This window comes from Oncorhynchus kisutch, linkage group LG22, assembly GCF_002021735.2.
Source record: "Oncorhynchus kisutch isolate 150728-3 linkage group LG22, Okis_V2, whole genome shotgun sequence".
Lineage (NCBI taxonomy): Eukaryota > Metazoa > Chordata > Actinopteri > Salmoniformes > Salmonidae > Oncorhynchus > Oncorhynchus kisutch.
In genome coordinates, this window is record NC_034195.2 from 57,740,626 (window position 1) to 57,766,934 (window position 26,309).

A 26,309-nucleotide genomic window follows, 5' to 3' on the forward strand; every position below is an offset into this window, starting at 1 on the left:
CAGAGAGGGAGGGGCCACAGTAGGTGGTGCTCCTGAGGGGGAGGGGCAGGTAGCCTACACACCCCTTGGTAAAGATTTCTAGCTGGCAGGCAGACACTGGAACAAGTTCCTGAGTGACAGAGGGAGGGGCTACAGTGGGCTGTGCTGCGGAGGGGGGAGGGGCAGGCAGACACTGGAACAAGTTCCTGAGTGACAGAGGGAGGACTTTGCATGGACACTTTGTTGCGGTTTTTGTGGAACTGAAAAAAGATGCCCAGAACGTAAAATAACATTATGAACCGGTTCCCATGCATTAAAATAACTTTTTTTTTCCTAAACAGTTCTGATTCAGTTCCTTGAAAAAATGTGTTATTTTCCGGTTATGTTCCCTGAACCGGGTTCAAGCCTGATTATGTCTGTTGTTCCTCTAAAGAAGCATCTCCATTTCCTGTTTTGGTATTTCAATAAAACATGTCTATGCTGCCATCAGACAGAGTTCCTGAAACCATACAAGACATGCTTAGACCCCCCCCATACACACACAGACACACACATTACCTCAGTTGTAATAGTTAATTGTATTTATTTGCACTTTTCAATTGTAAGTAGTGGACAGAGATAACAGTTTAATTATTAAAAAAATACAAATCACAGTACAGCGCGAATGAAAAATAAAACAGTGGAGCCGAGGCATAAAGTGATCGGTGATGTAATGAATGACATAACAGTAAGGGGATACAGACAGAGCAGACAAGGCTAATTGGAGATGATGACCTCTGTAACCTCCTCATTGGCACTGCAAGCCTGACAGACACAGACTGGGTCATCCTTTCTCTATATAGTGCACTACTATGGGCCCAGGGTCACTCTATTCCCCTACTGGCCCAGGGTCACTCTATTCCCCTACGGGCCCAGGGTCACTCTATTCCCCTACGGGCCCAGGGTCACTCTATTCCCCTACGGGCCCAGGGTCACTCTATTCCCCTACGGGCCCAGGGTCACTCTATTCCCCTACGGGCCCAGGGTCACTCTATTCCCCTACGGGCCCAGGGTCACTCTATTCACCTACGGGCCCAGGGTCACTCTATTCCCCTACGGGCCCAGGGTCACTCTATTCCCCTACGGGCCCAGGGTCACTCTATTCCCCTATGGGCCCAGGTCCAAAGTAGTGCGCCATATAAGGAATAGGGTGCCATTTGGGATGCAGCCAGGGACTACAACCTAAAGCAGGGCTGTGTTCAGCAGGGCTGTGTTCAGCAGGGCTAGCATGCTAGTTGTTCCTGTGGACTTCCAGTCATTGCACTAATGCGACTTCGCATTGGCTAACTTCCTCTGGACACAGAGACATAAAATGTTTATCCACGAGTTCATCTCTGGGTCAGTACATAAAGGGCCTCATCTGACTCTAGGTCAGTAGTTAAAGGGCCTCATCTGACTCTGGGTCAGTAGTTAAAGGGCTTCATCTGACTGGGTCAGTAGATAAAAGGGCTTCATCTGACTCTGGGTCAGTAGATAAAAGGGCTTCATCTGACTCTGGGTCAGTAGTTAAAGGGCCTTGTTGCCAACATCCAGAAGAATCCCTTTTAATACATGGAAGTAGCAGAGACTTATTTGTAGTGCTCTCAATTTGATAGGGGGTGTGTTTTAAGCTCAATGAGACACACTTTATGTGAAGTGGGATACTAGGCTTCATTAAGTAAATAGACAGTGGCTCCCTCTTATCCACACCTGCAGCTGATCTAAGTCTGTAGACTGTGGTGTGTTGAGTCACTTGGAGGGAACCTGCCAACCAGCCTGATCAACTTCTAAGGCCATGAACCAATCCTGTCCACTAACAGTTAACCCTTATCCCTAACTGTTTGAAATGTCCCCTTCAAAGGGCTGACAGAGTTGGACGTCCCAATGATCCTGTTTAGATCCTTGGGTCCACTAATCCAGAGAGCTAGGTGAGCCGGCCAGGCTTGAAGAGAAGGGGAGGTGGTTTCTGAAAACTCCCAACCAACATGACATTCTACCATAAAGGCACTGAAACACTACTCACTCACAACTTGCAACATAAAAGGAGCCTACAGCCATGTCTCAGGGTTACCATCAGCGTTGGGCCATTTCCATTTTAATTCAGAAAGTAAACCCAAATTCCAATTCCAAATGTTCCTCGTTGAAGATAATTGGAATTTCAGTGTAATTCCTGAATGGACTGGAATTGATCCTAATCCTGGCATAGAGCATGTTTAAAAACAAAACAAAAGCAGAAATGTATGATTGAATCAGTCTTATAAGACAGTCTGTTAGGCAGTCTAGCTGTAGTCTGGTCTCTCCAGATAGTGGTTATGTATGTGCGATTACTTGTTCCCATTGACACCAAGGTAAACCTGAATCCCAGATCTGTTTGTGCCGTCTTGTCATAACGCCCATGTCCCTCAAATTGAAATCTGGACCTCAAAGCCAGTTGAACTGCTATGTATCATTCTTCCCCTCTAGTTAGGGACTCATTTCGACCTGGGACACCAAGGGTGTATTCATTCCGCCAAACAGGTAGAACAGAAAAGCAGCAGTAGTCCGGACCTCGTCTTATGATAATGACAGAGTTGGCAAGACCACACAAACAGAGCTGGGAATCCTGACTCATGAGCAGTGGCATCACTAGACTTTATGCTACCATCCTTCACCATGACAACAAGCTCCACCTGGCTCCCAGGGATTTCTGAAAAACCTGGAAAATGTAGGGACATTTTGCAACCTCTTCAATTGTGAATAAATAGACGACTTGAAGGCAGGAAGCTCAGAAAGAGCACTGATCCCTGGCCTATCATTAGCATTACAGCGTTACTACCACTGATCCCTAGCCTATCATTAGCATTATAGCATTACTACCACTGATCCCTGGCCTATCATTAGCATTATAACATTACTACCACTGATCCCTGGCCTATCATCATTCACATTATAGCATTACTACCACTGATCCCTGGCCTATCATTAGCATTACAGCATTATTACCACTGATCCCTAGCCTATCATTAGCATTATAGCATTACTACCACTGATCCCTAGCCTATCATTAGCATTACAGAATTACTACCACTGATCCCTAGCCTATCATTAGCATTACTACCACTGATCCCTAGCCTATCATTAGCATTACTACCACTGATCCCTAGCCTATCATCATTAGCATTACTACCACTGATCCCTAGCCTATCATTAGCATTACAGCATTACTACCACTGATCATTAGCATTACTACCACTGATCCCTAGCCTATCATTAGCATTACTACAAGAGAGAAGCCATCATCTATACAGTAGCATCACCAGGCTCCCCACTGCCTGAGTCCCACATGGCCCCCTATTCCCTTCACAGTGCACTCCTTTAACCAGGTTCATTTTCAAATGAACAAAAACAATCCTCACATTATCCTTGAATAAGTTTTACGAGTACCAATTCAGCGCAACGACACCCACACTGCTCATGTCATAGGCACCTTTTTTATCCAAATGATGTTGGTAGAAGACTGCCTCAGTAGGCATGGTAGTCTATAGACTGCTATTGGTACTTGGTAATTTGCTGGTCTTCAGTAGCTAACTAGAAATACGGTCAGATGTACAATCAGGGCTCTCCCTGGGATTTTCTGCCAAGGTGGTGAGGATGTAGGACTAAGGTTGTGTAGGGGAAGGCCCAGATTGGGTCAGTCGACTTTCCCCTCAGGCTAGAGCTATAAATTAAATCAAACATTGTAGTAAACACAGAAGTATTGTGTTTGATGCTAAATGAAATTGAGGTGTTTTTTTTCTAGGTTAAATTGAGGGGTAATGAAGGTGGATCGTCTAGTGAAAATGCAAAGTAGCTTCTTCTTAAATTTGTTTGAGGAGAAAATTCTAAATAATTAAATTAATGGATGCAATGTAGTAGTCTAGTTGACTGTAGGGTATATGGAATATGACAGAAATTGGGCTAGGCCTATAGGAGCTGGTTCCAGATCCCTATCTCCTGACCTCATCCACCGGCCCTGACCTCATCCACTAGGTATTTGAAGAGGACAGATCCACAAATGATTCAATAACATAGGCCTGCTAATCTTTAACACTTTAACATAACTTTCAATGAAGGGCGGTATTAGCAGAACAGCTCTCTGCCATGTCTGTTTCCATCCTCACAGTGACGCGCACTGAACTAGCGCAGCGCTGAACTAGCGCAGCGCTGAACTAGCATAACACTCAGTAACATTGAACTACTGCAACACAGCACATGTTGCTCGTCAATGTGCTTGTGCCTACTACCATTGCAGAGAAATTGTTCTCGCTTAGTTGACTAAACACTGTAGCTAACTACCTTAGTCGTAATGACGCCTTAGCTAAGGAGCTAACTGCTAAATAGTGGTTATGTGCTTGACTAACACTTACAATTATGGAAAATGTATTTGCCAAACAGTGGGTTCTCCATTTTCCCCCTCACACATCAGTGGTATGAACAGACAAAGTGAAGAGCTGCTATCAAGATGGAGTGAGGAAAACATTACTATGAACACAGGGGGGGGGGGAGGAGAGCTGGAGATGTTTTCTCCTCAGCCAAGTCCTCTGATTGGCTCAGCTCCAATTTCAGCCGGTTGAGTCAAAAACCACAATGTGCCAAATAGAAGCCTATGGTAGGTACAATGCATGTTGGCAGGTCTGCGTTATCACCAATAAAACTAGTCCATCATATATGAATACATTTCTGTGCAGATTCTTCCAGCGTCTGTCTGGTTATTAAAACAGCTATATAATAATATAAAAGACGGCAAAAATAAAAAGCTGTGGATCCGTAAGGAACCAACGGGCTCAGACACAGCTGTATAGTCCTGACTGGGGATCCTTAAGGAACCAACGGGCTCAGACACAGCTGTATAGTCCTAACTGGGGATCCTTAAGGAACCAACGGGCTCAGACACAGCTGTATAGTCCTGACTGGGGATCCTTAAGGAACCAACGGGCTCAGACACAGCTGTATAGTCCTGACTGGGGATCCTTAAGGAACCAACGGGCTCAGACACAGCTGTAAAGTCCTAACTGGGGATCCTTAAGGAACCAACGGGCTCAGACACAGCTGTATAGTCCTGACTGGGGATCCTTAAGGAACCAACGGGATCAGACACAGCTGTATAGTCCTGACTGGGGATCCTTAAGGAACCAACGGGCTCAGACACAGCTGTATAGTCCTGACTGGGGATCCTTAAGGAACCAACGGGATCAGACACAGCTGTATAGTCCTGACTGGGGATCCTTAAGGAACCAACGGGATCAGACACAGCTGTATAGTCCTGACTGGGGATCCTTAAGGAACCAACGGGCTCAGACACAGCTGTATAGTCCTGACTGGGGATCCTTAAGGAACCAACGGGCTCAGACACAGCTGTATAGTCCTGACTGGGGATCCTTAAGGAACCAACGGGATCAGACACAGCTGTATAGTCCTGACTGGGGATCCGTAAGGAACCAGCGGGCTCAGACACAGCTGTATAGTCCTGACTGGGGATCCTTAAGGAACCAACGGGATCAGACACAGCTGTATAGTCCTGACTGGGGATCCTTAAGGAACCAACGGGATCAGACACAGCTGTATAGTCCTGACTGGGGATCCTTAAGGAACCAACGGGCTCAGACACAGCTGTATAGTCCTGACTGGGGATCCTTAAGGAACCAACGGGCTCAGACACAGCTGTATAGTCCTGACTGGGGATCCTTAAGGAACCAACGGGCTCAGACACAGCTGTATAGTCCTGACTGGGGATCCTTAAGGAACCAACGGGATCAGACACAGCTGTATAGTCCTGACTGGGGATCCGTAAGGAACCAACGGGCTCAGACACAGCTGTATAGTCCTGACTGGGGATCCTTAAGGAACCAACGGGCTCAGACACAGCTGTATAGTCCTGACTGGGGATCCTTAAGGAACCAACGGGCTCAGACACAGCTGTATAGTCCTGACTGGGGATCCTTAAGGAACCAACGGGATCAGACACAGCTGTATAGTCCTGACTGGGGATCCTTAAGGAACCAACGGGATCAGACACAGCTGTATAGTCCTGACTGGGGATCCGTAAGGAACCAACGGGCTCAGACACAGCTGTATAGTCCTGACTGGGGATCCTTAAGGAACCAACGGGATCAGACACCGCTGTATAGTCCTGACTGGGGATCCTTAAGGAACCAACGGGCTCAGACACAGCTATATAGTCCTGACTGGGGATCCTTAAGGAACCAACGGGATCAGACACAGCTGTATAGTCCTGACTGGGGATCCTGAAGGAACCAACGGGCTCAGACACAGCTGTATAGTCCTGACTGGGGATCCTTAAGGAACCAACTGGTTCAGACACAGCTGTATAGAACCAACAGGATTAGACACAGCTGTATAGTCCTGACTGGGGATCCTTAAGGAACCAGCGGGCTCAGACACAGCTGTATAGTCCTGACTGGGGATCCTTAAGGAACCAACGGGCTCAGACACAGCTGTATAGTCCTGACTGGGGATCCTTAAGGAACCAACGGGCTCAGACACAGCTGTATAGTCCTGACTGGGGATCCTTAAGGAACCAACGGGCTCAGACACAGCTGTATAGTCCTGACTGGGGATCCTTAAGGAACCAACGGGCTCAGACACAGCTATATAGTCCTGACTGGGGATCCTTAAGGAAGCAGCGGGCTCAGACACAGCTGTATAGAACCAACAGGATTAGACACAGCTGTATAGTCCTGACTGGGGATCTTTAAGGAACCAGCGGGCTCAGACACAGCTGTATAGTCCTGACTGGGGATCCTTAAGGAACTAGCGGGCTCACAGCTGCACCCTAATTATCCACCCACTTTTCTCAAAGTGTTCACTTGAACACTTCCCATCATACATTTAACAATGGTGAAAATAAACTCCCTTCAGCCAATGATTACAATCTAATGCCTTTAAATCCATGACATGGAGTGTGCCACACTTTGGGAGGAAGGGTGGAGAATCTGGACACAGCCTCACCCTCTACATGGAAGCATAGAGTCTAGAGCCTGGCCATGCAGCTGTGTCTCAGTCTAGAGCCTGGCCACGCAGCTGTGTCTCAGTCTAGAGCCTGGCCATGCAGCTGTGTCTCAGTCAGACAGGACCAAGCAGTCTTTTAGGGGAGGGGAGGGGATCAGGTGCTACTGGTGAGGCTGTTAGATACTCTGACAACACTGCATCTTTGGTTTGTTCTCCGTCGGCTGCACCTGGATGTTGACCACGTTGTTGCTAGGCGACATGTCGTTGTCTCGTCGGTCCGACATCTGTTTCTGAGACACGATGCGATAGATTTCTGCAGCGGGGGGGGGATAGGGAGGGGAGGAGAGGTGGGGGAGAGTGAGCAAGGGGGGAGAAGAGAGAGACAGGGCATTAACATAATTCACACAGAAAGACAGAACACTAGGGCTCTGTCTCAATTCATCTTTCCTCAATTCCTCCCGTCCCATCTCCACACTGCTTTCCCACAACCCATTGGAGGAGAAGGTTACTCCCCTCTGCCTTTTGAGGAGATGGGGATATATAGTTGAGAACAAGCCTAGTTCCAAAAGTTGTTCACAGCTAGTGTAAGTACCCTCGGTGTAGGTGAGTGTTAGGCTTTATCAATAAGGACCAAGGAGGTGTGGTATATGGCCAATATACCACGGCTAAGGGCTGTTCTTAGTCACGACACATCACAGAGTATATTGTCCGTATACCACAAACCCCTGAGGTGCCTTATTGCTATTTTAAACTGGAGCAGTAAAATTACATATTTTGTCATACCTGTGGTATACAGTCAGATATACCACGGCTGTCAGCCAATCAGCATTCAGGGCTGGAACCACCCAGTTTTGAAAGGTCTTTAAGTAGCATGTTGCTAAAGTACTTTACTCACAGCTTAAACAGGAGCTATCTAACACAATCACCAGCTAGCACTCCCTTTAAAACATTGGTTTGACATGTTAGTGCAGAACAGGACTGGGCAGAGCAGGACAGGGTAAGACAGGGCAGAGCAGGAAAGGGTAACACAGGGCAGAGCAGGACAGGGTAAGACAGGGCAGAGCAGGACTGGGTGGGACAGGGCAGAGCAGGAAGGGTAAGACAGGGCAGGACAGGGCAGAGCAGGAAAGGGTAAGACAGGGCAGAGCAGGAAAGGGTAAGACAGGGCAGAGCAGGAAAGGGTAAGACAGGGCAGAGCAGGACAGGGCAGAGCAGGACAGGGTAGGACAGGTCAGAGCAGGACATGGTAAGACAGGCCAGAGCAGGAAAGGGTAAGACAGGGCAGAGCAGGAAAGGGTAAGACAGGGCAGAGCAGGACTGGGTAGGACAGGGCAGAGCAGGACTGGGCAGGACAGGGCAGGGCAGGAAAGGGTAAGACAGGGCAGAGCAGGAAAGGGTAAGACAGGGCAGAGCAGGACAGGGTAAGACAGGGCAGAGCAGGAAAGGGTAAGACAGGGCAGAGCAGGACAGGGTAAGACAGGGCAGAGCAGGACAAGGTAAGACAGGGCAGAGCAAGAAAGGGTAAGACAGGGCAGAGCAGGAAAGGGTAAGACAGGGCAGAGCAGGAAAGGGTAAGACAGGGCAGAGGAGGACAGGGTAAGACAGGACAGAGCAGGAAAGGGTAAGACAGGACAGAGCAGGACTGGGTAGGACAGGGCAGAGCAGGACAGGGCAGAGCAGGACAGGGCAGAGCAGGAAAGGGTAAGACAGGGCAGAGCAGGACAGGGTAAGACAGGGCAGAGCAGGAAAGGGTAGGACAGGGCAGGAAAGGGTAAGACAGGGCAGAGCAGGAAAGGGTAAGACAGGGCAGAGCAGGAAAGGGTAAGACAGGGCAGAGCAGGACTGGGAAGGACAGGGCAGAGCAGGAAAGGGTAAGACAGGGCAGAGCAGATAAGGGTAAGACAGGGCAGAGCAGGAAAGGGTAAGACAGGGCAGAGCAGGAAAGGGTAAGACAGGGCAGAGCAGGAAAGGGTAAGACAGGGCAGAGCAGGACTGGGTGGGACAGGGCAGAGCAGGAAAGGGTAAGACAGGGCAGAGCAGGAAAGGGTAAGACAGGGCAGAGCAGGAAAGGGTAAGACAGTGCAGAGCAGGACAGGGTAAGACAGGGCAGAGCAGGACAGGGTAAGACAGGGCAGAGCAGGACAGGGTAAGACAGGGCAGAGCAGGACAGGGTAAGACAGGGCAGAGCAGGAAAGGGTAAGACAGGGCAGAGCAGGAAAGGGTAAGACAGGGCAGAGCAGGAAAGGGTAAGACAGGGCAGAGCAGGACTGGGAAGGACAGGGCAGAGCAGGAAAGGGTAAGACAGGGCAGAGCAGATAAGGGTAAGACAGGGCAGAGCAGGAAAGGGTAAGACAGGGCAGAGCAGGAAAGGGTAAGACAGGGCAGAGCAGGACTGGGTGGGACAGGGCAGAGCAGGAAAGGGTAAGACAGGGCAGAGCAGATAAGGGTAAGACAGGGCAGAGCAGGAAAGGGTAAGACAGGGCAGAGCAGGAAAGGGTAAGACAGGGCAGAGCAGGAAAGGGTAAGACAGGGCAGAGCAGGACTGGGTGGGACAGGGCAGAGCAGGAAAGGGTAAGACAGGGCAGAGCAGGAAAGGGTAAGACAGGGCAGAGCAGGAAAGGGTAAGACAGTGCAGAGCAGGACAGGGTAAGACAGGGCAGAGCAGGAAAGGGTAAGACAGGGCAGAGCAGGACAGGGTAAGACAGGGCAGAGCAGGACAGGGTAAGACAGGGCAGAGCAGGAAAGGGTAAGACAGGGCAGAGCAGGAAAGGGTAAGACAGGGCAGAGCAGGAAAGGGTAAGACAGGGCAGAGCAGGACTGGGTAGGACAGGGCAGAGCAGGAAAGGGTAAGACAGGGCAGGACAGGGCAGAGCAGGAAAGGGTAAGACAGGGCAGAGCAGGAAAGGGTAAGACAGGGCAGATCAGGACAGGGTAAGACAGGACAGAGCAGGAAAGGGTAAGACAGGACAGAGCAGGAAAGGGTAAGACGGGGCAGAGCAGGACTGGGTAGGACAGGGCAGAGCAGAGCAGGACAGGGTAAGACAAGACAGGGCAGAGCAGGAAAGGGTAAGACAGGGCAGAGCAGGAAAGGGTAAGACAGGGCAGAGCAGGACTGGGTAGGACAGGGCAGAGCAGGAAAGGGTAAGACAGGGCAGGACAGGGCGGAGCAGGAAAGGGTAAGACAGAGCAGATAAGGGTAAGACAGGGCAGAGCAGGAAAGGGTAAGACAGGGCAGAGCAGGACAGGGTAGGACAGGTCAGAGCAGGACTGGGTAGGACAGGGCAGAGCAGAGCAGGACAGGGTAAGACAGGGCAGAGCAGAGCAGGACAGGGTAAGACAGGGCAGAGCAGGAAAGGATAAGACAGGGCAGAGCAGGAAAGGGTAAGACAGGGCAGAGCAGGAAAGGGTAAGACAGGGTAGAGCAGGACAGGTCAGAGCAGGACAGGGTAAGACAGGGCAGAGCAGAGCAGGACAGGGTAAGACAGGGCAGAGCAGGAAAGGATAAGACAGGGCAGAGCAGGACAGGGTAGGACAGGGCAGAGCAGGAAAGGGTAAGACAGGGCAGGGTAGGACAGGGCAGAGCAGGAAAGGGTAAGACAGGGCAGGGCAGAGCAGGAAAGGGTAAGACAGGGCAGAGCAGGAAAGGGTAAGACAGGGCAGAGCAGGAAAGGGTAAGACAGGGCAGAGCAGGAAAGGGTAAGACAGGGCAGAGCAGGACTGGGTAGGACAGGGCAGAGCAGGACTGGGTAGGACAGAGCAGGAAAGGGTAAGACAGGGCAGAGCAGGAAAGGGTAAGACAGGGCAGAGCAGGAAAGGGTAAGACAGGGCAGAGCAGGAAAGGGTAGGGCAGAGCAGGAAAGGGTAAGACAGGGCAGAGCAGGAAAGGGTAAGACAGGGCAGAGCAGGAAAGGGTAAGACAGGGCAGAGCAGGACTGGGTAGGACAGGGCAGAGCAGGAAAGGGTAAGACAGGGCAGGACAGGGCAGAGCAGGAAAGGGTAAGACAGGGCAGAGCAGGAAAGGGTAAGACAGGGCAGAGCAGGACAGGGTAAGACAGGGCAGAGCAGGAAAGGGTAAGACAGGGCAGAGCAGGAAAGGGTAAGACAGGGCAGAGCAGGAACGGGTAAGACAGGGCAGAGCAGGAAAGGGTAAGACAGGGCAGAGCAGGACAGGGTAAGACAGGGCAGAGCAGGAAAGGGTAAGACAGGGCTTAGAAGGACAGGGTAGGACAGGTCAGAGCAGGACTGGGTAGGACAGGGCAGAGCAGGACAGGGTAAGACAGGGCAGAGCAGGGCAGGGTAAGACATGGCAGAGCAGGAAAGGGTAGGACAGGGCAGAGCAGGAAAGGGTAAGACAGGGCAGAGTAGGACAGGGCAGAGCAGGAAAGGGTAAGACAGGGCAGAGCAGGAAAGGGTAAGACAGGGCAGAGCAGGACTGGGTAGGACAGGGCAGAGCAGGACAGGGTAAGACAGGGCAGAGCAGGAAAGGGTAAGACAGGGCAGAGCAGGACAGGGTAGGACAGGGCAGAGCATGAAAGGGTAAGACAGGGCAGAGCAGGACTGGGCAGAGCAGGAAAGGGTAAGACAGGGCAGAGCAGGAAAGGGTAAGACAGGGCAGAGCAGGACAGGGTAAGACAGGGCAGAGCAGGACAGGTCAGAGCAGGAAAGGGTAAGACAGGGCAGAGCAGGAAAGGTTAGGACAGGGCAGAGCAGGACAGGGTAAGACAGGGCAGAGCAGGAAAGGTCCAGAGGTTATATTCATTAGGGCACACAGTGGAAAACAAGCATTTGTTATTGGACAAGTTCAGGTAGCCTAGTCCCTTCCTGTTTGTCAGTTGTCTTCTTCAGTTTGGTGCCTAATGATTACACCCAGCATTATAAAACAGATCTGGGACCAGGCTAGAGCAGAATTAGGACACAGCTGCAAAGCATTGTGGTGGTCATATCCTGTTAGAAGAGCTGGACTTCAGGAGAACCCACATATTAGTCCTCATCGAGGCTAGTCATGTCTCAGCTGTGATTAGGTCTTCAGGCAGATCCCTCGGCCCAGTGGATTTGATCACTCCAACACACAATCTGGTCTCGTCTCTGTCACACACACACACATCTCTACCACCACAAGTCTATATCATGACACCGTATCAATCGTTCCAGCTTATCATACATGCAAATGAATCCGAGTTCTCTTCAGATACAGATCAATGCTGTAGAGAGCATAGAGAGACAGCCCCTCACCAGTCAGAATGGTCTGGAAGGATGTCTCCACGTTAGTAGAGTCCAGGGCTGAGGTCTCCAGGAAAGACAAACCGTTCTTCTCTGAGGAACAGAGGGAAACAGTAAACCATGTCAATCACCACTGTGTTAAGGTCTCTACCATTATGCAAATCTCTATGACATTACAGAGACGTCTTCCTATTTGAATAAGTAAAACCATGAAAACCAACAGCCACTCATGGGTAAGGAAAATAATGAAACGGTTCACCCCACTACTCCGAGACCTCTTTCTGTGTGAGTTGGTACTGCACTGACCTGTGTCGTCGGTGGGCACGGCCCTGAGCTGGCGCAGATCACTCTTATTACCTGCCCCATGCCACACACTGTATATAGACATTTTTCTATCTTGTTATTGACTGTACGTTTGTTTATTCCATGTGTAACTCTGTGTTGTTGTTTTTGTCGCACTGCTTTGCTTTATCTTGGCCAGGTCGCAGTTGTAAATGAGAACTTGTTCTCAACTGGCCTACCAGGTTAAATAAAGATGAAATAAAATGAAATGTAAAAAACACACACTGACCTGCGAATGTCCGTGCCTCGTCCGTGGGCACGGCCCTGAGGTGGCGCAGGTCACTCTTGTTGCCGACCAGCATAATGACGATGTTGCTGTCTGCATGGTCTCTCAGCTCCTTCAGCCAACGCTCCACGTTTTCATAGGTCAGGTGCTTGGCGATGTCATAGACCAACAAGGCCCCCACTGCCCCACGGTAATACCTGTGGACAAGAGGAAGCAGAGTTAGGATCAAAGGTGACAAGCAGAGATGGCCTATATAGTGTTGTTAGAAACGGAAAGTAAACCTTGTAACAGGCTTTCAAATTGCCTAAATACATTGGTCCATGTGTTGGACTGACTCCCCATCTAAATGCATTAGGTCTATGTGTTGAACTGACTCCCCATCTAAATGCATTAGGTCTATGTGTTGGACTGACTCCCCATCTAAATGCATTAGGTCTATGTGTTGAACTGACTCCCCATCTAAATGCATTAGGTCTATGTGTTGAACTGACTCCCCATCTAAATGCATTAGGTCTATGTGTTGGACTGACTCCCCATCTAAATGCATTAGGTCTATGTGTTGAACTGACTCCCCATCTAAATGCATTAGGTCTATGTGTTGAACTGACTCCCCATCTAAATGCATTAGGTCTATGTGTTGAACTGACTCCCCATCTAAATGCATTAGGTCTATGTGTTGGACTGACTCCCCATCTAAATGCATTAGGTCTATGTGTTGAACTGACTCCCCATCTAAATGCATTAGGTCTATGTGTTGAACTGACTCCCCATCTAAATGCATTAGGTCTATGTGTTGAACTGACTCCCCATCTAAATGCATTAGGTCTATGTGTTGAACTGACTCCCCATCTAAATGCATTAGGTCTATGTGTTGGACTGACTCCCCATCTAAATGCATTAGGTCCATGTGTTGGACTGACTCCCCATCTAAATGCATTAGGTCTATGTGTTGAACTGACTCCCCATCTAAATGCATTAGGTCTATGTTGGACTGACTCCCCATCTAAATGCATTAGGTCCATGTGTTGAACTGACTCCCCATCTAAATACATTGGTCTATGTGTTGGACTGACTCCCCATCTAAATGCATTAGGTCCATGTGTTGAACTGACTCCCCATCTAAATGCATTAGGTCCATGTGTTGAACTGACTCCCCATCTAAATGCATTAGGTCTATGTGTTGGACTGACTCCCCATCTAAATGCATTAGGTCTATGTGTTGGACTGACTCCCCATCTAAATGCATTAGGTCTATGTGTTGGACTGACTCCCCATCTAAATGCATTAGGTCCATGTGTTGGACTGACTCCCCATCTAAATGCATTAGGTCTATGTGTTGAACTGACTCCCCATCTAAATGCATTAGGTCTATGTTGGACTGACTCCCCATCTAAATGCATTAGGTCCATGTGTTGAACTGACTCCCCATCTAAATACATTGGTCTATGTGTTGGACTGACTCCCCATCTAAATGCATTAGGTCCATGTGTTGAACTGACTCCCCATCTAAATGCATTAGGTCTATGTTGAACTGACTCCCCATCTAAATGCATTAGGTCTATGTGTTGAACTGACTCCCCATCTAAATGCATTAGGTCTATGTGTTGAACTGACTCCCCAACTAAATGCATTAGGTCTATGTGTTGAACTGACTCCCCATCTAAATGCATTAGGTCTATGTGTTGAACTGACTCCCCATCTAAATACATTGGTCCATGTGTTGAACTGACTCCCCATCTAAATACATTGGTCCATGTGTTGAACTGACTCCCCATCTAAATGCATTAGGTCTATGTGTTGAACTGACTCCCCATCTAAATGCATTAGGTCTATGTGTTGGACTGACTCCCCATCTAAATGCATTAGGTCTATGTGTTGAACTGACTCCCCATCTAAATGCATTAGGTCTATGTGTTGGACTGACTCCCCATCTAAATGCATTAGGTCTATGTGTTGGACTGACTCCCCATCTAAATGCATTAGGTCTATGTGTTGAACTGACTCCCCATCTAAATGCATTAGGTCCATGTGTTGAACTGACTCCCCATCTAAATGCATTAGGTCCATGTGTTGAACTGACTCCCCATCTAAATGCATTAGGTCCATGTGTTGAACTGACTCCCCATCTAAATGCATTAGGTCCATGTGTTGAACTGACTCCCCATCTAAATGCATTAGGTCCATGTGTTGGACTGACTCCCCATCTAAATGCATTAGGTCTATGTGTTGAACTGACTCCCCATCTAAATGCATTAGGTCCATGTGTTGAACTGACTCCCCATCTAAATGCATTAGGTCTATGTGTTGGACTGACTCCCCATCTAAATACATTGGTCCATGTGTTGGACTGACTCCCCATCTAAATACATTGGTCCATGTGTTGGACTGACTCCCCATCTAAATGCATTAGGTCTATGTGTTGGACTGACTCCCCATCTAAATGCATTAGGTCTATGTGTTGGACTGACTCCCCATCTAAATGCATTAGGTCTATGTGTTGGACTGACTCCCCATCTAAATGCATTAGGTCCATGTGTTGAACTGACTCCCCATCTAAATACATTGGTCCATGTGTTGGACTGACTCCCCATCTAAATACATTGGTCCATGTGTTGGACTGACTCCCCATCTAAATGCATTAGGTCTATGTGTTGGACTGACTCCCCATCTAAATGCATTAGGTCTATGTGTTGGACTGACTCCCCATCTAAATGCATTAGGTCTATGTGTTGGACTGACTCCCCATCTAAATGCATTAGGTCTATGTGTTGAACTGACTCCCCATCTAAATGCATTAGGTCCATGTGTTGAACTGACTCCCCATCTAAATGCATTAGGTCTATGTTGGACTGACTCCCCATCTAAATGCATTAGGTCTATGTTGAACTGACTCCCCATCTAAATGCATTAGGTCTATGTGTTGGACTGACTCCCCATCTAAATACATTAGGTCTATGTGTTGGACTGACTCCCCATCTAAATGCATTAGGTCTATGTGTTGGACTGACTCCCCATCTAAATGCATTAGGTCTATGTGTTGGACTGACTCCCCATCTAAATATATTAGGTCTATGTGTTGAACTGACTCCCCATCTAAATGCATTAGGTCTATGTTGAACTGACTCCCCATCTAAATGCATTAGGTCTATGTGTTGAACTGACTCCCCATCTAAATGCATTAGGTCTATGTTGAACTGACTCCCCATCTAAATGCATTAGGTCTGTGTGTTGGACTGACTCCCCATCTAAATGCATTAGGTCTATGTGTTGGACTGACTCCCCATCTAAATGCATTAGGTCTATGTGTTGGACTGACTCCCCATCTAAATGCATTAGGTCTGTGTGTTGGACTGACTCCCCATCTAAATGCATTAGGTCTATGTGTTGGACTGACTCCCCATCTAAATATATTAGGTCCATGTGTTGAACTGACTCCCATCTAAATGCATTAGGTCTATGTGTTGAACTGACTCCCCATCTAAATGCATTAGGTCCATGTGTTGAACTGACTCCCCATCTAAATGCATTAGGTCTATGTTGAACTGACTCCCCATCTAAATGCATTAGGTCTATGTGTTGAACTGACTCCCATCTAAATGCATTAGGTCCATGTGTTGAACTGACTCCCCAACTAAATGCATTAGGTCTATGTTGAACTGACTCCCCATCTAAATGCATTAGGTCCATGTGTTGAACTGACTCCCCATCTAAATGCATTAGGTCTATGTTGAACTGACTCCCCATCTAAATGCATTAGGTCTATGTGTTGAACTGACTCCCATCTAAATGCATTAGGTCTATGTGTTGAACTGACTCCCATCTAAATGCATTAGGTCTGTGTTGAACTGACTCACAACTAAATGCATTAGGTCTGTGAGTTGAACTGACTCCCATCTAAATGCATTAAGTCTGTGTTGAACTGACTCCCCATCTAAATACATTGGTCTATGTGTTGAACTGACTCCCCAACTAAATGCATTAGGTCTATGTGTTGAACTGACTCCCCAACTAAATGCATTAGGTCCATGTGCTGAACTGACTCCCCATCTAAATGCATTAGGTCTATGTGTTGAACTGACTCCCCAACTAAATGCATTAGGTCTATGTGTTGAACTGACTCCAACTAAATGCATTAGGTCTATGTGTTGAACAGACTCCCCAACTAAATGCATTAGGTCTGTGTTGAACTGACTCCCCATCTAAATGCATTAGGTCTGTGTTGAACTGACTCCCCAACTAAATGCATTAGGTCCATGTGTTGAACTGACTCCCCAACTAAATGCATTAGGTCTGTGTTGAACTGACTCCCCAACTGAATGCATTAGATTTGTGTTGAACTGACTCTCCAACTAAATGCATTAGGTCTGTGTTGAACTGACTCCCCAACTAAATGCATTAGGTCTATGTGTTGAACTGACTCCCCATCTAAATGCATTAGGTCTATGTGTTGAACTGACTCCCCAACTAAATGCATTAGGTCTATGTGTTGAACTGACTCCCCATCTAAATGCATTAGGTCTGTGTGTTGAACTGACTCCCCAACTAAATGCATTAGCTCTATGTATTGAACTGACTCTCCATCTAAATGCATTAGGTCTGTGCTGAACTGACTCCCCATCTAAATGCATTAGGTCCATGTGTTGAACTGACTCCCCATCTAAATGCATTAGGTCTATGTGTTGAACTGACTCCCCAACTGAATGCATTAGATCTGTGTTGAACTGACTCCCCAACTAAATGCATTAGGTCCATGTGTTGAACTGACTCCCCAACTAAATGCATTAGGTCTGTGTTGAACTAACTCCCCAACTAAATGCATTAGGTCTATGTGTTGAACTGACTCTCCATCTAAATGAATTAGGTCTATGTGTTGAACTGACTCCCCAACTAAATGCATTAGGTCTGTGTTGAACTGACTCCCCAACTAAATGCATTAGGTCTATGTGTTGAACTGACTCCCCAACTAAATACATTAGGTCTATGTGTTGAACTGACTCCCCATCTAAATGCATTAGGTCTATGTGTTGAACTGACTCCCCAACTAAATGCATTAGGTCCATGTGGTGAACTGACTCCCCATCTAAATGCATTAGGTCTATGTGTTGAACTTACTCCCCAACTAAATGCATTAGGTCTGTGTTGAACTGACTCCCCATCTAAATGCATTAGGTCTGTGTTGAACTGACTCCCCATCTAAATGCATTAGGTTCATGTGTTGAACTGACTCCCCAACTAAATGCATTAGGTCTGTGTTGAACTGACTCCCAACTAAATGCATTGGGTCTATGTGTTGAACTGACTCCCCAACTAAATGCATTAGGTCTATGTGTTGAACTGACTCCCCAACTAAATGCATTAGGTCTGTGTTGAACTGACCCCCCATCTAAATGCATTAGGTCTGTGTTGAACTGACTCCCCAACTAAATGCATTAGATCTGTGTTGAACTGACTCCCCATCTAAATGCATTAGGTCTATGTGTTCAACTGACTCCCCATCTAAATGCATTAGGTCTATGTGTTCAACTGACTCCACAACTAAATGCATTAGGTCTATGTGTTGAACTGACTCCCCAACCAAATGCATTAGGTCTATGTGTTGAACTGACTCCCCAACTAAATGCATTAGGTCTGTGTTGAACTGACTCCCCATCTAAATGCATTAGGTCTGTGTTGAACTGACTCCCCAACTAAATGGATTAGGTCCATGTGTTGAACTGACTCCCCAACTAAATGCATTAGGTCCATGTGTTGAACTGACTCCCCATCTAAATGCATTAGGTCTATGTGTTGAACTGACTCCCCAACTGAATGCATTAGATCTGTGTTGAACTGACTCCCCAACTAAATGCATTAGGTCCATGTGTTGAACTGACTCCCCAACTAAATGCATTAGGTCTGTGTTGAACTAACTCCCCAACTAAATGCATTAGGTCTATGTGTTGAACTGACTCTCCATCTAAATGAATTAGGTCTATGTGTTGAACTGACTCCCCAACTAAATGCATTAGGTCTGTGTTGAACTGACTCCCCAACTAAATGCATTAGGTCTATGTGTTGAACTGACTCCCCAACTAAATACATTAGGTCTATGTGTTGAACTGACTCCCCATCTAAATGCATTAGGTCTATGTGTTGAACTGACTCCCCAACTAAATGCATTAGGTCCATGTGGTGAACTGACTCCCCATCTAAATGCATTAGGTCTATGTGTTGAACTTACTCCCCAACTAAATGCATTAGGTCTGTGTTGAACTGACTCCCCATCTAAATGCATTAGGTCTGTGTTGAACTGACTCCCCAACTAAATGCATTAGATCTGTGTTGAACTGACTCCCCATCTAAATGCATTAGGTCTATGTGTTCAACTGACTCCCCATCTAAATGCATTAGGTCTGTGTTCAACTGACTCCCCAACTAAATGCATTAGGTCTATGTGTTGAACTGACTCCCCATCTAAATGCATTAGGTCTACGTGTTGAACTGACTCCCCAACTAAATGCATTAGGTCTATGTGTTGAACTGACTCCAATCTAAATGCATTAGGTATGTGTTGAACTGACTCCCCAACTAAATGCATTAGGTCCATGTGTTGAACTGACTCCCCATCTAAATGCATTAGGTCTGTGTTGAACTGACTCCCCAACTAAATGCATTAGATCTGTGTTGAACTGACTCCCCATCTAAATGCATTAGGTCTATGTGTTCAACTGACTCCCCAACTAAATGCATTAGGTCTATGTGTTGAACTGACTCCCCATCTAAATGCATTAGGTCCATGTGTTGAACTGACTCCCCATCTAAATGCATTAGGTTCATGTGTTGAACTGACTCCCCAACTAAATGCATTAGGTCTGTGTTGAACTGACTCCCAACTAAATGCATTGGGTCTATGTGTTGACCTGACTCCCCAACTAAATGCATTAGGTCTATGTGTTGAACTGACTCCCCAACTAAATGCATTAGGTCTGTGTTGAACTGACCCCCCATCTAAATGCATTAGGTCTGTGTTGAACTGACTCCCCAACTAAATGCATTAGATCTGTGTTGAACTGACTCCCCATCTAAATGCATTAGGTCTATGTGTTCAACTGACTCCCCATCTAAATGCATTAGGTCTATGTGTTCAACTGACTCCCCAACTAAATGCATTAGGTCTATGTGTTGAACTGACTCCCCATCTAAATGCATTAGGTCTACGTGTTGAACTGACTCCCCAACTAAATGCATTAGGTCTGTGTTGAACTGACTCCCCAACTAAATGCATTAGGTCTATGTGTTGAACTGACTCCAATCTAAATGCATAAGGTCTGTGTTGAACTGACTCCCCAACTAAATGCATTAGGTCCATGTGTTGAACTGACTCCCCAACTAAATGCATTAGGTCTATGTGTTGAACTGACTCCCCAACTAAATGCATTAGGTCTGTGTTGAACTGACTCCCCATCTAAATGCATTAGGTCCATGTGTTGAACTGACTCCCCATCTAAATGCATTAGGTTCATGTGTTGAACTGACTCCCCAACTAAATGCATTAGGTCTGTGTTGAACTGACTCCCAACTAAATGCATTAGGTCTATGTGTTGAACTGACTCCCCATCTAAATGCATTAGGTCTATGTGTTGAACTGACTCCCCAACTAAATGCATTAGGTCCATGTGTTGAACTGACTCCACAACTAAATGCATTAGGTTCATGTGTTGAACTGACTCCCCAACTAAATGCATTAGGTCTGTGTTGAACTGACTCCCAACTAAATGCATTAGGTCTATGTGTTGAACTGACTCCCCAACTAAATGCATTAGGTCTATGTGTTGAACTGACTCCCCATCTAAATGCATTAGGTCCATGTGTTGAACTGACTCCACAACTAAATGCATTAGGTCCATGTGTTGAACTGACTCCCCAACTAAATGCATTAGATCCATGTGTTGAACTGACTCCCCATCTAAATGCATTAGGTCTATGTGTTGAACTGACTCCCCAACTAAATGCATTAGGTCTATGTGTTGAACTGACTCCCCAACTAAATGCATTAGGTCTATGTGTTGAACTGACTCCCCATCTAAATGCATTAGGTCCATGTGTTGAACTGACTCCACAACTAAATGCATTAGGTCCGTGTGTTGAACTGACTCCACAACTAAATGCATTAGGTCTATGTGTTGAACTGACTCCCCATCTAAATGCATTAGGTCTATGTGTTGAACTGACTCCCCAACTAAATGCATTAGGTCCATGTGTTGAACTGACTCCACAACTAAATGTATTAGGTCTATGTGTTGAACTGACTCCCCATCTAAATGCATTAGGTCTATGTGTTGAACTGACTCCCCAACTAAATGCATTAGGTCCATGTGTTGAACTGACTCCACAACTAAATGCATTAGGTCTATGTGTTGAACTGACTCCCCATCTAAATGCATTAGGTCTATGTGTTGAACTGACTCCCCATCTAAATGCATTAGGTCTATGTGTTGAACTGACTCCCCAACTAAATGCATTAGGTCCATGTGTTGAACTGACTCCACAACTAAATGCATTAGGTCTACGCATGATACTTTCATATGATATTTGATACATACGTTTAATATGCAACATTTCAGAAGGCAGTATTTCCATGAAAAACTGACTCCCCAACTAAATGCATTAGGTCCATGTGTTGAACTGACTCCACAACTAAATGCATTAGGTCTACGCATGATACTTTCATATGATATTTGATACATACGTTTAATATGCAACATTTCAGAAGGCAGTATTTCCATGAAAAATAGGGTGTTTCCAAAATGGCCACAATCCCGAGTGCTCATGCTGTGATGGCTCATCACCCTGTGAAGGTGATTGCTCGTATCGCTCCTGTCCAGTCGTGTCAGAAGTGTTTTCTAAACAGTGTGTTTGTTTGTGTGTGTTTGTACTCACGCTGATGTAATAGCCCGGTATCTCTCCTGGCCAGCTGTGTCCCAGATCTGAGCCTTCACGGTCTTCCCATCCACCTGGATACTGCGGGTGGCAAACTCCACCCCGATGGTGCTCTTACTCTCCAGGTTAAACTCATTCCGGGTGAAACGAGACAACAGGTTACTCTTCCCCACACCGGAGTCTCCTATCAACACCACTGGGCCAGAGAGAGAGACGGGTTAGAGTCTCCTATCAACCCCACTGGGCCAGAGAGAGAGAGACGGGTTAGAGAGTCTCCTATCAACACCACTGGGCCAGAGAGAGAGACAGGTTAGAGTCTCCTATCAACAGCACTGGGCCAGAGAGAGAGAGACGTGTTAGAGTCTCCTATTAACACCACTGGGCCAGAGAGAGAGAGAGAGACAGGTTAGAGTCTGCTATCAACACCACTGGGACAGAGAGAGAGACAGGTTAGAGTCTCCTATCAACACCACTGGGCCAGAGAGAGAGAGACAGGTTAGAGTCTCCTATCATCACCACTGGGCCAGAGAGAGAGAGACGGGTTAGAGTCTCCAATCAACACCACTGGGCCAGAGAGAGAGACAGGTTAGAGTCTCCTATCAACACCACTGGGCCAGAGAGAGAGAGACAGGTTAGAGTCTGCTATCAACAACACTGGGCCAGAGAGAGAGAGACGGGTTAGAGTCTCCTATCAACACCACTGGGACAGAGAGAGTGAGACAGGTTAGAGTCTCCTATCAACACCACTGGGCCAGAGAGAGAGAGAGGCAGGTTAGAGTCTCCTATCAACACCACTGGGCCAGAGAGAGAGACAGGTTAGAGTCCCCTATCAACACCACTGGGCCAGAGAGAGAGACAGGTTAGAGTCTCCTATCAACACCACTGGGCCAGAGAGAGAGAGAGACAGGTTAGTCTCCTATCAACACCACTGGGCCAGAGAGAAAGAGAGACAGGTTAGTGTCTCCTATCAACACCACTGGGCCAGAGAGAGAGACAGGTTAGAGTCCCCTATTAACACCACTGGACCAGAGAGAGAGAGAGACTGGTTAGAGTCCCCTATCAACACCACTGGGCCAGAGAGAGAGGGACGGGTTAGAGTCTCCTATCAACACCACTGGGCCAGAGAGAGAGACAGGTTAGAGTCCCCTATCAACACCACTGGGCCAGAGAGAGAGACAGGTTAGAGTCCCCTATCAACACCACTGGGCCAGAGAGAGAGGGATGGGTTAGAGTCTCCTATCAACACCACTGGGCCAGAGAGAGAGACGGGTTAGAGTCCCCTATCAACACCACTGGGCCAGAGAGAGAAAGACAGGTTAGAATCTCCTATCAACACCACTGGGCCAGAGAGAGGGACAGGTTAGAGTCCCCTATCAACACCACTGGGCCAGAGAGAGAGAGAAAGGTTAGAGTCCCCTATCAACACCACTGGGCCAGAGAGAGAGACAGGTTAGAGTCCCCTATCAACACCACTGGGCCAGAGAGAGAGACAGGTTAGAGTCCCCTATCAACACCACTGGGCCAGAGAGAGAGAGAGAGACAGGTTAGTCTCCTATCAACACCACTGGGCCAGAGAGAGAGACAGGTTAGTCTCCTATCAACACCACTGGGCCAGAGAGAGAGACAGGTTAGAGTCCCCTATCAACACCACTGGGCCAGAGAGAGAGACAGGTTAGTCTCCTATCAACACCACTGGGCCAGAGAGAGAGACAGGTTAGTCTCCTATCAACACCACTGGGCCAGAGAGAGAGACAGGTTAGTCCCCTATCAACACCACTGGGCCAGAGAGAGAGACAGGTTAGAGTCCCCTATCAACACCACTGGGCCAGAGAGAGAGACAGGTTAGTCTCCTATCAACACCACTGGGCCAGAGAGAGAGACAGGTTAGTCTCCTATCAACACCACTGGGCCAGAGAGAGAGACAGGTTAGTCCCCTATCAACACCACTGGGCCAGAGAGAGAGACAGGTTAGAGTCCCCTATCAACACCACTGGGCCAGAGAGAGAGGCGGGTTAGAGTCCCCTATCAACACCACTGGGCCAGAGAGAGAGGGATGGGTTAGAGTCCCCTATCAACACCACTGGGCCAGAGAGAGAGACAGGTTAGGGTCTCCTATCAACACCACTGGGCCAGAGAGAGAGGCGGGTTAGAATCAATTCAAAACAGCTTGATGCATCTCCTGATTCCCCTCACATTGAAGAAGGCAGTCAAATGTACAACATCCTGTAGATATTACAGTAGGAATATACACATCCTGTTGATATTACAGTAGGAATATACACATCCTGTAGATATTACAGTAGGAATATACACATCATGTAGATATTACAGTAGGAATATACACATCCTGTAGATATTACAGTAGGAATATACACATCCTGTAGATATTACAGTAGGAATATACACATCCTGTAGATATTACAGTAGGAATATACACATCATGTAGATATTAAATCAAATCAAGTGTTATTGGTCACATATACATGGTTAGCAGATGTTAATGCGAGTGTAGCGAAATGCTTGTGCTTCTAGTTCCGACAATGCAGTAATAACCAACAAGTAATCTAACTAACAATTCCAAAACTACTGTCTTATACACAGTGTAAGGGGATAAAGAATATGTACATAAAGATATATGAATGAGTGATGGTACAGAGCAGCATAGGCAAGATACCGTAGATGGTATCGAGTACAGTATATACATATGAGATGAGTATGTAAACAAAGTGGCATAGTTAAAGTGGCTAGTGATACATGTGTTACATAAGGATGCAGTCGATGATATAGAGTACAGTATATACGTATGCATATGAGATGAATAATGTAGGGTAAGTAACATTATATAAGGTAGCATTGTTTAAAGTGGCTAGTGATACATGTGTTACATAAGGATGCAGTCGATGATATAGAGTACAGTATATACGTATGCATATGAGATGAATAATGTAGGGTAAGTAACAGTAGGAATATAAAACAATAGACATCATATACATCAATACAATACACCCCCTTATTGTACAATAAAGAAAAAGTCTATCTGAATGTGAAATGTGCTTTGACCAGATTCCCATCACATGCTAACAGCTAACAAGCAGGAGCCCATTCATTATGATGTAGAATAGGAAGATGTTGATTTGGGGAGACAAAATATCTAAAAAAGGAGCGTATTACTAAACAGACTTTCCAAACAATGGGTCTGTTGTAGATCCACTTCCTCTGCCACAGGGCGGCGCACAATTGGCCCAGCGTCGTCCGGGTTTGGCCAGGGTAGGCCGCCATTGTAAATAAGATTTTGTTCCTAAATGACTTGCCTAGTTAAATAAAGGTTAAATACAAGGTAGTAACAATCACATGTGGGGTGCTTATATTACAAGTGTGTAATTAATTATTATTATTTTTTGCATATCCCAACTCCCCAAGACACCAGCAGAAAGAGGGGTTCCCATTGTTCTGTATCCTGGAGCAACAGATGTTTGACCTTGTCAGATCTGCTATTCGATTACTGGCCTAAAGCTCTAACCTCAAGGCGACCTGCTGCCCTGAGCAGAGAGCAGAGGGCAGAGAGCAGAGAGCAAGTGGGTCTGCAACAGAGCCTCGGTTGGGACGTCTTTAATAATTACCATTGTTAAGTTATTTTGTCAAATAGTCCCCCTGTTTATAATGATCAACCGCCCTGCCCACCGGCACAGCATATTAAAATGAAATTATATTTAACTTCTGGCCTTCCACTGACAGTTTTGGTGCAACCTAATACAATTGAAAGCAACGTTAAGTGGACCTAGGAATAACCCATTTCAACAGATGGCATGATGATGATGAGCATTTTGTTGAAGCCACTATATTTCACAAACAGGATATGGCACATAAACTAGGTAGATATGATTTGTAATCCTCTCTTAAGACATGTGTTTAAATGAATGACATAACGTTAGATAGCTATAAAATCCATTATGTAGCTGGAGCAACTACCCATGGTTTCAGTAGCTGGTTAACTAAGTTAACGTTAGATATGTGGTCATTTGACATATTAGCTGGTTCACTAAGTGGCTGTTACTGGTAACCTAACTAACGTTAGTTGTTTAATTCCTGACGGTAACGTTTTCCGCACCGGTCCATCAGAGACCTGCGCTATCTAGCCATCAAGACAAAGACAAAGGATCAACTGCTATTAGTTAGCATTATTGAGAATATCAAAACCAAAATCAATCGCTATATTTATATCCAAACGACCTCTTTTAAATTCGCAGGATATCAGGCTAAAGTAATCAGGCTGCAAATGCGTAGCGTTAGCTAGGAGCTAACTAGGTTAGCCAGGCGACCACTCCTTTAATAAAACCACGATGACATCACCTTTTACAGACAGGTACATTGAGGTCACATTTACCTTTAAACAAGTAATCATACTCGTCGTCTCTATTCCCCATTCTGAATCTAAATTAAGGCGAGGTTCGATGTCTTTGAATCCAAGTGGCACTGTCCCTTTCCTTCCTTCCCCGGTCCTATCCGGTTATTATACCTTCTTATCCTGCCCGTCCCCGCAATGCACTGCAGTTCGAGCCTTGTCATTTAACCTCAGCAGCAGGAAAACCAGCGGGCATCCAACCGCTATATATAATGC

At 46.7% G+C, this 26,309-nt stretch overlaps 1 protein-coding gene across 1 annotated transcript; it reads right to left on the reverse strand.

The window, feature by feature from the left end:
• Positions 1-545: 545 nt before the first annotated feature.
• Positions 546-26,266, reverse strand: LOC109867071 (ras-related protein Rab-11A). The gene is made up of 5 exons (XM_031801482.1): positions 26,076-26,266; positions 21,692-21,887; positions 12,776-12,969; positions 12,217-12,297; positions 546-7,297 (listed from the first exon to the last, which is right to left on the reverse strand). The coding sequence occupies exons 1-5, from the start codon at positions 26,113-26,115 to the stop codon at positions 7,161-7,163; spliced, it is 648 nt and encodes a 215-aa protein (XP_031657342.1). The 5' UTR covers positions 26,116-26,266; the 3' UTR covers positions 546-7,160.
• Between the last annotated feature and the right edge of the window lie 43 nt (positions 26,267-26,309).

Bases quoted from the DNA above. Each gene is read 5' to 3' on its own strand.
- LOC109867071 (XM_031801482.1), bottom strand. From the start codon at position 26,115: ATGGGGAATAGAGACGACGAGTATGATTACTTGTTTAAAG. The intron at 21,888-26,075 runs GTAAATGTGACC...TCTCTGGCCCAG, and splicing joins GTATGATTACTTGTTTAAAG to TGGTGTTGATAGGAGACTCC. The intron at 7,298-12,216 runs GTGAGGGGCTGT...CCCCCGCTGCAG, and splicing joins CTTCCAGACCATTCTGACTG to AAATCTATCGCATCGTGTCT.